Source organism: Stegostoma tigrinum, chromosome 1, assembly GCF_030684315.1.
Source record: "Stegostoma tigrinum isolate sSteTig4 chromosome 1, sSteTig4.hap1, whole genome shotgun sequence".
NCBI classification, from domain to species: domain Eukaryota; kingdom Metazoa; phylum Chordata; class Chondrichthyes; order Orectolobiformes; family Stegostomatidae; genus Stegostoma; species Stegostoma tigrinum.
In genome coordinates this window covers 125,517,006-125,529,395 of record NC_081354.1, presented here as the reverse complement: position 1 = coordinate 125,529,395, position 12,390 = coordinate 125,517,006, and the positions used below count along the sequence as shown (strand labels likewise).

Here is a 12,390-nt window from a genome sequence, read left to right as displayed (position 1 = left end):
GGAAAGTTTTGCTGCTATGTAATGCAGATATGCCCACAGTGCTATTAGACAGGGAATTCCAGGTAACATTCCCTCTAATCTTTCCATCTACTGCATTCATTTCAGAAGTCTTTGAGTGACAGCAGTTTATGTGGGCTATACATATATTGCAAATCCGTAGTTCCTGTCGAGAAGTTGGTGAGTGAGAGTGCATGGATAGCAACAGTGCTATTAGGGAAGGAGTGCCAGGATTTTGACCTAGCAACACTGAAGGAATGGTGACGTATTTCCAAGTCAAAATGATGGGTGACTTGGAGGGAGATGTGCAGATGGTAATGTTCCAGTGTACCTGCTTCCTGTTTTGTCCTGCCTGTTGTCAGCTTGCGTTAGCAAGGTGCTGGCTAAGGAAACTTGGTGAGTGTCTGCTGTGCATTCTGCTGCTCCTGAGCCTCTGTGGTGGAGGGAATTAATGCTTATGAATGCTTTGCTGAACAAATGAGCTGCTTTGATCGCAATGGGTTCATTGTGTGTTTTCGAAGCTGCACTTATCTCGGCAAATATGAAGTATTGCACACCAGTCTTCTGTCCGATACCCAGAATATTGTTTGGGCCCATAGCCATTTCCAGGATGTTATGTGGAGTGAATCAAATTGGCTGAAGACTGGTATTTGTAATGTTGAGGGTCTACAGTGGTGCGCCAGTTGGATCGTCCACTCCGCATTCTGGTGAAAAATTGTTCTTGGTGCTTCAGCTTTGTTCATTGCACTGATCTGTGGCACACCCATACCTTTGAGGATATAGATACTTGTGGATTTTCCTCTTCTCGTGTGTTGCTTAATTGTCCACTGTCATTCATGACTGAATGCAGCTGGATTGCAGAGCTTAGATTTGATCCTTTAGTTGTGAAATTACTTTGCTCTATCTGTCACCTGCTGTTTGTCACATACGTAGTTCTGTAGCTTCACTGGGTGGTCGCCTTGTCTTTAGTTATTCCTGGTGAGATGTCTTAATTTCACGATTTATTAATTTAATTTAAATTCCACCAGTTGGGATTTGAATCCATGATCCTAGAGTATTAGCCTGGGCCAGTGAATATTTAGTCAGTTACACCAGCTCGCCAGCATAACACACCCATCTCTTAGACATGCTCATCATACTTTTTTGGTTGCAAACTATATTTTAAATCATCCTTCTGTTATCTCCAAATATGCAAATGCCATCTCTCTGCTTGCTGCAGCACGTGTATGCTGTTCTGTCAGCAGGTGCACTGTTGGCCTACAGTGGGATATTTTTCTTGTTGGGCTACCTTTATCAATCACCTTGCCTTCATCATTGTCATCCCTGAAGCATTGATTCATCAACTCCGATTCTTTGCATAATAGGCTTGCAAAATACCTTCCTTTAACTTGATCTTTAATCACTCTGCAGTGATGATTTTTCATCATTCATTGAGGTTGTTGACTTGCTCACTGAGCTGGTGGTAATAGTTCTGATGTTTTGTCGCCATGCTAGGTAATATCGTCAATGCCGCCTCCGATTAAACAATGTTGTTCTACTCCACTTGGAATTTGTATGATCCGGTCTATTGAGATGTTCTGTGTCATTTCCAGTTATTTTTTGCGAGTGTTTATGTATGGGGTCTAATTCCACATGCTTATTGGTTGCATTATGGGCCAATAGGAATTCCCTTACAAAAAAAACGGCAATGACACAAAACACCTCAGCTGACTGGATCATATAAATATTAAGCAGAGTAGAACAATATCACTTCATTGGAGGCCACACTGATGATGTTATCTCGCATCGTGACGAAACGTCTGAACTATGACCAGCCAGCCTGGCAAGCAAGTCAACAACCTCGCCCACAACCCAAGCTACAAATCTTTGCAAGAATCTTATTCATGATTCAGTGCACAATTTCACATTGATCTAGGTTTGTGCATTCATTTGATTTTTCTCACTATTTACACAGAGACAAAAAAATGGTGCCTTAATTTATCACTTACTGGTACCAAATCATTTGTGGTATATGTAGGCTGTGCTGCTGTGAAAAACTGTACCTTGTTATTTTTGCAGTTTTATAATAGGAGTCACCATATTCCAACTAGACCGTAGGGCTGCAATAAGAGAGTGGCACATGGTGGTCATGCCTAAAGTGAGGGGTGAAGGTAGATAAGGTGGGACCATTGTGGTTACCTCAGCCAGAACGGGAATTGCGCCCACACTGTTTGCATCATTGTGTATTGCAAACCAGCTGTCTAGCCAGTTGAAATCTACATTATTGCATGTATCATAAAGCAACTTTATGCTTTGTGTTATTTTCCAACACCTTGTGAGCTTCTCTTCATGTTGCTCCAAATTAATTAATCCAGGAGGAATATGACCCTTGCTGTCATCCATGACATGTCACCCCAGCAACCACCACTCCTAGTAGCCCACGTAAGTGTGGAAACAGGCTAAACTCACATTATACTTGGACTGCTTTCCAAGGTGTTGCTCGTCTTCGACCACCCACAACAAAAGAATTGTTATAACTAAGTATGCATTTAAAGTACCTTTAAACTGGTAGGCTGTGCATGACGAGCTGGAGAGTGGGTTTCGGCAACCTATTTTTGATCAGTTACATGCAACATGGAGTGTCTACATATTAAAATTCTGATGTGTAATGTGAGCTTGATGCCCATTTCAGACCTAAAAATATCCTTAAATAAATTTCTCCTTTGCTACTACATTTATCACTAGCATGTGCATGTATTCTCTTGTGCTTATAGTGTGTATTCCTTCCATCATAACAAAGAAGCCATGCTTCAGCTAAAAATTAATTTATTTTCTGAATTGTTTTGAACCCATAAACTTGAGTAGAATCATAGAAATTTAGAGGACAGAAGGAAGCCTTTTGACCAATCCGCTAGCAAGAAAAACTCACCTGTTCCCACTTCCTAGCCTTAATAGGTAGTCTTGCTGATTTAGGCACTTCAAGGGTGTAGCAAAACATTAGTAGCGCATAATGTGTCTTGCTGCCCGACCAGGGTTTCAGATATTGAGTTTAGACCTTGCCCATCTCCGAGGTTTCTCCTTAACTTAGTTCTTATCTTTACAGCGGTTTCTTTGGTTGTAATCCTTTTTTTAAAATGTTATTCAAGCTTTCTTCAGGGCTAAAATTCTCCAAGCCTGACAATATCCTTGTTAATTTGGGGAGGCAGTGCCAGAGCAGTTGTGCACTACCCCAGTGAGGTATATCTAGAAATCAGGCTCCACTATTCCCAGAGTTTTCACAGCTGTTAAAATTTTTACTAAAATATGCAAAATTCCCCAGGTCTTTTTGATCCAGGTCAACGGTAAGGGTGAACTAGATTTCTGTACTTGGTAATAATGACTGTTTATTGGAAATAAACATATTCCAGCTGCAGGTTTTAAAAAAAAAACGTCAGCATATAAGTCGCAGAGGTTTACAACATGGAAGCAGGCCCATCAGACCAACTTGTCCATGCCACAAAGTTTTTACAGTTAATCTAGCCCCATTTGACTGTGTTTGGCCCATACCCCTCCATACCTATCCCATCTGTGTCCCTGTCTAAATGTTTCCTAAATGACAAAATTGTATTTGCCTCCATCTCCATCTCTGGCAGCCTGTTCCAGACACTCTCCACCCGCTGTATTGGGGGTGGGATGCCCCTCTGGGCCATTTTGTATCTTGTCCTCTCACTCTAAACCTATCCCCTCCAGGTTTAAAGACCCAAACCATGAGGTAAAGCTTTTGGTTATCTACCATATCTATGCCTCTCATAATTTTTTAGACCGCTGTCAGGTCAAATTTCAGTCTCACATGCTCCAGGGAAAGAAGTCCCAGCCTATCAAGCCTGTCCTTGTAACTCTAACTTTCCAATCCAGGTAGCATCCTAGTAATCTTTTCTGCCCTCAGTATTCTAGATGTGGCCTTAGCAACATCTTGTACAGTTGCAACAAGACGTCCCAACTCCTATACTCAATGCTCTCATTAATAAAAGCAAGCATGCTGAAAGCCTTTTTCACAAACCTGTCTACTTGTGATTCCACTTGCAAGGAACTATGAACCTGTGTCCCTAGATCTCTTTGTTGTCTAACATTCCCCAAGGACCTACCATTGACTGTGTCAGTCCTGCACTGGTTTAACCCACCAAAATGCATAACTTGCATTTATCTAAATTAAACTTCATCTGCCAATCCTCACCCAGTTGATCAACATCTCGCTGTATTCCCAGATAACCTTTTTCACTGTCCACTATACCACCAATCCTGGTGTCATCTGCTAGCTTACTAACCATACCTCCTAAATTCCCATCCAAATCATTTATATAAATGATGAGTAACAATGGACCCAGCACTGACCCCTATGGCATACCATTGGTCATAGGCCTCCAGTTTGAAAAACGACCCTTAACCACCAGTCTCTATCTTCCACCCTCAATCCAAGTTTGAATCCTGTCGGCCAGCTCTCCTTGGAACATGTGAGATTTAACCTTGCTCACTAACCCACCATGTGGTATCTTACTGAAGTCCATTTACCCCACTGCCCTTTTCTGCTTTCTTAGTCGCTCTTTAAAAAAACTCAATCAAATTTGTGAGGTGTGATTTCTCATGCACAAAGCCATGCTGACTATCCCAAATAAGTCCTTGCCTTTCAAAAAGCCTGTAGACCCTGCCTGCTCTTCCAATAGCTTAGCCACCACCGATGTTAGCTTGACTGGTTTGTAGTTCCCAAGCATTTCCCTGCAACCTTTTTAAAATAATGGCACAACATTAGCTACCCTCCTTCTTTGGGCACTTCCTCTAATTTGTCGATGATGTAAATGTCTCTGCTTGGGGCCAAGCAATTTTCTTTTCAGCCTCCCACAAAGTCCTGGAATACACTTTATCGGGTCCTGGTGATTTAATTACTTTAATGTATTTTAAGATTTTGGCACCTCCTCTTCTGTAATGTGGACTCCCTTCGAGACATCACTATTTATTTCCACAAGTACCCTAGCATCCATGCCTTTCTTGACAATAAATACAGATGCGAAAATATTCATTTAGGATCTCACCCATATCTCCTGGTTCTACACTTTGATGACCTTGTTGATATTTAAGAGGTCCTATTCTCTCCTTGTTCTTTTGCCTTTCATGTACTTGTGGAATCCCTTTCGACTCTCCTTTACCTTATCCGCCTAGTTTACTCAATAAAACTGTAACCCCAAGGAACTCTTCCAACACACTCAGACACAAATAAAAGCACGAGTGGAGGGAAAGACTGGGAATGCAGTTCAATATGCTTTGTCCATAGGATTTATTGGATGATCCTTTTGATTTGTTAGAATCTGCTACTCTTCAATCAGATAGTTTCACCTGCCTACAGGGGGCAGAGGGCAACTTGTTCACACTTAAAAAGTCTTTCAGCATATTAGTTAAAAGTCACACTCTCAATATTGAATAGGGGAGTAATCTGCCTTTCTTTGGACTTAAGGTGTTTTTACTGCAGAGGGAAAAAACAGGGTTTTCTTTTTTGGATGTCAGAAGACAGCTGACCAAACAGTCCCACCAGCAAGTTGTGCAGCTGCCTGGGAGCTAATCACTGAATTGTTGACAGTCAGAAGGACTTTGTAATTGACAACCATTCTACAGCGCAGTCAGCTACTTGTTACTGACCAAATCACCCTTGCTGCACACTCAGTGGCTCTACCATGTCTGTAGTCGTCATCCCTGTTGCTGAATAATCTGCAGTTTAAATAGCAATTACATGTATATGTTAATAAGATAATAAAATGTGAGGCTGGATGAACACAGCAGGCCAAGCAGCATCTCAGGAGCACAAAAGCTGACATTTCGGGCCTAGACCCTTCATCAGAGAGGGGGATGGGGAGAGGGAACTGGAATAAATAGGGAGAGAGGGGGAGGCGGACCGAAGATGGAGAGTAAAGAAGATAGGTGGAGAGAGTGTAGGTGGGGAGGTAGGGAGGGGATAGGTCAGTCCAGGGAAGACGGACAGGTCAAGGAGGTGGGATGAGGTTAGTAGGTAGATGGGGGTGCGGCTTGGGGTGGGAGGAAGGGATGGGTGAGAGGAAGAACCGGTTAGGGAGGCAGAGACAGGTTGGACTGGTTTTGGGATGCAGTGGGTGGGGGGGAAGAGCTGGGCTGGTTGTGTGCTGCAGTGGGGGGAGGGGACGAACTGGGCTGGTTTAGGGATGCAGTAGGGGAAGGGGAGATTTTGAAACTGGTGAAGTCCACATTGATACCATTAGGCTGCAGGGTTCCCAGGCGGAATATGAGTTGCTGTTCCTGCAACCTTCGGGTGGCATCATTGTGGCAGTGCAGGAGGCCCATGATGGACATGTCATCTAGAGAATGGGAGGGGGAGTGGAAATGGTTTGCGACTGGGAGGTGCAGTTGTTTGTTGCGAACTGAGCGGAGGTGTTCTGCAAAGCGGTCTCCAAGCCTCCGCTTGGTTTCCCCAATGTAGAGGAAGCCGCATCGGGTACAGAGGATGCAGTATACCACATTGGCAGATGTGCAGGTGAACCTCTGCTTAATGTGGAATATCATCTTGGGGCCTGGGATAGGGGTGAGGGAGGAGGTGTGGGGGGCAAGTGTAGCATTTCCTGCGGTTGCAGGGGAAGGTGCCGGGTGTGGTGGGGTTGGAGGGCGGTGTGGAGCGAACAAGGGATTCACGGAGAGAGTGGTCTCTCCGGAAAGCAGACAGGGGTGGGGATGGAAAAATGTCTTGGGTGGTGGGGTCGGATTGTAAATGGCGGAAGTGTCGGAGGATGATGCGTTGTATCCGGAGGTTGGTAGGGTGGTGTGTGAGAACGAGGGGGTCCTCTTAGGGCGGTTGTAGCGGGGGCGGGGTGTGAGGGATGTGTTGTGGGAAATACGGGAGACGCGGTCAAGGGCGTTCTCGATCACTGTGGGGGGAAAGTTGTGGTCCTTAAAGAACTTGGACATCTGGGATGTGCGGGAGTGGAATGTCTTATCGTGTGAGCAGATGCGGCGGAGGCGGAGGAATTGGGAATAGGGGATGGAATTTTTGCAGGAGGGTGGGTGGGAGGAGTTGTATTCTAGGTAGCTGTGGGAGTCGGTGGGCTTGAAATGGACATCAGTTACAAGCTGGTTGCCTGAGATGGAGACTGAGAGGTCCAGGAAGGTGAGGGATGTGCTGGAGATGGCCCAGGTGAACTGAAGGTTGGGGTGGAAGGTATTGGTGAAGTGGATGAACTGTTCGAGCCCCTCTGGGGAGCAAGAGGCGGCGCCGATGCAGTCATCAATGTACCGGAGGAAGAGGTGGGGTTTGGGGCCTGTGTTGGTGCGGAAGAGGGACTATTCCACGTAACCTACAAAGAGGCAGGCATAGCTGGGGCCCATGCGGGTGCCCATGGCCACCCCCTTAGTCTGTAGGAAGTGGGAGTGTTAATAAGCTTGCTTTTCAAAACAGTTCTTTTTCACTTACAATTTTCAATCAAAAATTCAGTAAAATGTAAAGATATGGTCTTTGCACAGAAATATCTTGGGCTAGTCATCTCACCTTTGCAGATGATTAAATTTAATTTCAATGAAAAGCTGGCCTAATAGTAACCTCTGTTAACAACCGTGACCGTTTCCTGATGTGGCATATCTGATTCCAAACTCAGTCCAATGTCATTGACTCTTAACTGTGCTCTGGGAAATCAGCGATGGAAAGAAGTATTGAAAAGCCAGCTATACCCATTTCCTATGAATGATTTAGCCGTAGAGGGTTATAGCATGGAAACAGGTCCATTGGTCCAACTTGTCCATGCCACTCAGTTTTTACAATTAAACTAGTCCTGTTTGCCGTTATGTGGACCGTATTCCTCCAAAGCTATCTCATCCATGTGCGCATAAAATGTTTGTTAAACGACAGAGTTATACTTTCTTCCACCGCCATCTCTGGCAGTCTGTTGCAGACACTTATCCTCTGTGTGAAAAAATTGCCCTTCTGGATCCGGTTGTATCTCTCCTCACATTAAACTTATGCCCTCTTACCTTACCATGGGGAAAAGCTGTTGGCTATCTGCCTTATCTATCCCTCTCATGAATTTATAGACTTCTGTAATGTCACCCCTCAGTCTCCTGTGCTCCAGGGAAAAAGTCCTAGCCTATCCAACCTCATATATGTCAAACCTTCCAACCTAGGTGGCATTCTAGTAAATCCTATTTAAAACAAAAGTTCTTCTATAATTAAACATGCTTAACTGCCCCTATGTACCTAAAGACCATATGATGTACAAGCAGAAGCAGGCCTTTTAGCCTATTGAAGGTACTCCGCCATTCACTGAGATCATGGCTGATCTGATATTTGTCAACTGCACCTTCTGCCTTTTCTCATAAAACTTCCCTTACCAGTTTAAAAATTTGTCGGATTCACCCTTGACAATAGTTAATGACCCAGCCGTGACAGCCCACTGTGGTAGATAATTCCACAGATTTGCTACTGTCTGGGTGAAGAAATTTCTCATCATCTCTCTCGAGCCCTGAATCTGAGATTACGCCCTCTGTCCTTAGACTCCCAAAAAAAATCAAGCTGTGCACAGCTACTCTGTCGAGTCCTCTAACAATCTTCTATATCTCAATAAGGTCACTTTTCATTCTTCCAAACTCCAAAAACTACAAGCCCAAGCTACTTGGTCTGTCCTCATTTAAAAAAGTCCAACATACCAGGTATCAGTGTAGTGAACCTTCTCTGTACTGCCTCCAATACCAGTATATATTTCCTTATATAATGGGGTCAAAAATGTTCACAGTATTCCAGGATTGATTGGCTAGAGCTTTATTTTTAGACTCCGTTCCCTTTGAAATAAATGTCAACCATCTATTTGCCTTCCCTATTTGCTGCTGAGCATGAATGCTCGATTTTATTTTTTAAATGTGCAAGAATCCAGGCAGAATCCCTTTGATTTGCACATGCCTTTCTAAATGACACTAATTTCTTTCAGTAATTTTCTCACTACTGATGTGAGACTGACTTGTCTACAGTTCCGAGTCTGTCCTTCCCTTTCATTTGTACAGAATGGAATTTAGTACTTAATAATAAATAATATTAATGATAGCTGTTCAGTAGCCCTCCAGTACAATGCCTTAAGACAGATAGAATTGGAAAATGTTGGACTGATGTTCCACTATTTTGCACTGAATTGGTCACTGTTCCAAGTCCCACCTTCTGAGATATGTCATAATATCTCTGAACAGGTTGATTAGAAAATCTAGCAATCTGGGTTATGTTTCACCCAGACCTTGCAACTTATTTGTTAATAAATTCAATACTTGCTGTTTCACCGTTAAGTATCTTGCACTCTCCTCCTCAATTGCAATGTCTGCATCATCCCACTATATTGTGAAGGCAGAGGCAAAGTGCTCATCAGGAACTATGTCCAGCTCTTTGAACTCTAAAGATAGCTTACCTTTGTCTGTAATCTGCTCCACTCACTGACAGTATTTTCTCGATCTTTTTATATTTATCAGGTGTCTTTATGTTTTCCTTGATTTTATTTGCCATAAGTATTGCATGCCTCCTGTTTGGTTTCCTGATTTCCTTTTCAATTTCATTGTTGCACTTTCCACGGATATATTTGCAATGCTGCTGTTCCTTAAATGTCAACCTTGGGGAAAAAACTGGTGTGAATTTATAAAATTTCTATTGATTTTGGTGAGGCAGAGTTACGATAAATGTTGCGTATTATTCTGGGTGTCACACTTTAGGAAAGACGTGGACACATTCAACAGAGTGCAGAAGAGGTTTATGGGAATGGCTACAGGGCTGAGAATTGTCAACTACGAAATTAGATTGCAGGAATTGGTATTGTTTTTCTTGGGTGAAAAGAAGTTGAAGAAGAGGTGTAATATTTTCGAAAGCGTGAGAAGTCTGGACAGAGAAGGTCTGTCTTGTTCTTAAAAGAATTAAGAATAAGAGGGCACAGATTGAAAGTGATTTGCAAAAGAAGTAAACGTAATGTGAGAGAAAAACAGTGGAGGCGATTGGCAGATTTTTAGTCAGTCGAGGGTTGTGGCAGATGAGCAGGAAACTGAGGTTAAGGCCAAGGTGAGGCCAACCATTATTGTGCTGGAATTGCTTTCTGCTTCTTGTTTTTACCAGTGGTTCAGGCTGGAATGCATTACCTGGAAGTGTAGTATTGATGGGCTCAGTTGTTGCATTCAAGAGGGTATCAGGTGATTATTTAAATACAATAGTGTAAAGGGATATGTGTAAAGTGCATGAGAATGGCACTGTGTCATCATGCTCATTTGGATAACCAGCGCAGATACAATGGACAGACTTAATAGTTCTGTGACATCATTCAAATTTTGGTAAGGTCTTGGTCAAACAATGCCAAGTGTGGATAATGGCCTCTTTCCCTTGCACCCCAGTTTTCTAGCATGAATGCCATGCTCTGGATGTGCTGCTTGAATAGTGCAGGTTTTGAGCAAATTTAGGGCTGTGGTTTGGTTCTCGGCAGGCTTAACCTCTACTGTCCTTGTTTAAGGTGAAATTTTTTGCATCACACAGAAACTGAAACAGCTGGAGAAACTCAGCAGGCCAGGCAGCATCCTTGTGGAGAAAAAAATTGGATTCAAATATTTGAATTCTTCACCTAGTTGAAATCATTAATGTGTGGAGTTGCTTCCAAAAAGCGTAGAAGGTCAAATATTTAAGAAGCAATGGAGGCCAAATGTCTGCTTGTGAGATGTAAATTAAGACCCGGGTCAGTCCACAATATGTGAAGGGTTCCCCTGCCTCGTTGAGCGCAGATGTCATGCTGCACTGGATTTTTGAATTAAACCGTTTGTGGCTATTGTTCACTTTGAGGCACTTTGCTTTCCCTCAATATCAAATTGCACTTTTGTTGTTTCTGATATAAATTGAAAACAAAAATTTTGCTTTGTGGTTGCCTATTGTTAACATAATTTGTATTGTCATGTAGTCTCTGGAATTAGTGGGGGAATAATGAGATTGAACTGGCATTAGCCATAAATCTTTCCTCCGTATTATGCTAAAGACTTTGTATTTAAGTGTAAGGTGCATTGTGAACTTGTATGTTTTATGGGACAAATGTCAAGTATTGTAATTTTTTGAAGAGATTATTGGAATTTACCTTGTTCATCTCAAAGCTTGTAGATCTGTTTTTAGAGTGCCCAGGAAATCATACAGTTGACTTTTAAAGATTTTACTGTACATTCCTTAAAGATTACCAAGTGTACAACCAACTTACCTTTAAAATGCTGGTGAAGTTTTAAAATTTATCTTCTGCAGGAAGGCCCTTGCTGGAGGTATTCAAGGAGCTAATGCAGTTTCCTCAGTCAAGAACAAACGTGAAGTAGAGACAGATAATCCAGATGATGCATTCTTTGGAAAAAAGCCAAAACTTGAAGCTGTGTCCACCGATGAAATCAAGTAATATTTTTAAAAATTTAAAATATATCCGAAGCAAAATTAGCATGATATCCATAGTTAACAATATTCAGTGTGAAATATTAGTAAGTTATAACTGTGACTTGCTATTTCAGTTTGTGAAATATGCTGAGCTTGCTTGGTTAACGACATTGGGCCAGTAATCCGGAATATCAAGTTAGTGTTCTGGGGACACGAGTTCAAATCCCACCATGACAAATGGTGAAATTTGAATTCAGTAAAAAATCTGGAATGAAAATAAATCTGGCCTCATCATGACCATTATCATGATCAGTGATCATGGGAACTGCAGATGCTGGAGAATCCAAGATAACAAAGTGTGGAGCTGGATGAACACAGCAGGCCAAGCAGCATCTCAGGAGCACAAAAGCTGACATTTCGGGCCTAGACCCTTCATCAGAGAGGTCCTCTCTGAAGGATCTAGGTCCGAAACATCAGCTTTTGTGCTCCTGAGATGCTGCTTGGCCTGCTGTGTTCATCAAGCTGCACACTTCATTATCATGATCATGTCATGATAAATGTCATCATTGTCAATTCTTGTAATAACCCATTTGATTCAGTCATGTGGAAACTTGTCATCCTTGCCTTTCCTTGACTATGCATGACTAGGTACATAGAAACAGGAATTAGCCATCCTGTTCTACCATTCACTGAAATCATGGCTGCTCTGTGGCTTAATGCCATATACCTTCCTTTGGCCCATATCCCTTAATACCTTTGCTTAACAAAAGTTTGTCCATCTCAGATTTAAAATTAACAACTGATCCAGCATCCAGTACTGTTTGTGGAGGAGATTTTGAAACATCTACCATCCTTTGTGTTTAGAAATACTTCTTACCATCTTTCTTGAATGGCCTGGCCCTAATTCGCAGACTGTGCCCAATAGTTCTAGAATCCACAACCAGTGGAAATAGCTTCTCTTGATCCACCCTGTTTTTCCTGTTAATATCTTGTAGACTTTGATCAGATTTTTTACC

General features: G+C 42.5%; 1 protein-coding gene across 1 annotated transcript in view; it reads left to right on the top strand.

Moving 5' to 3' along the window:
• The window catches only part of mtrex (Mtr4 exosome RNA helicase), a 129,881-nt gene that overhangs the window by 4,458 nt on the left and 113,033 nt on the right, over nucleotides 1-12,390 (top strand). The window contains exon 2 of the mRNA XM_048527213.1: nucleotides 11,255-11,395. Within this exon, the coding sequence (XP_048383170.1) occupies nucleotides 11,255-11,395 (141 nt within the window). The remainder of the gene's footprint in view (nucleotides 1-11,254; nucleotides 11,396-12,390) is intronic.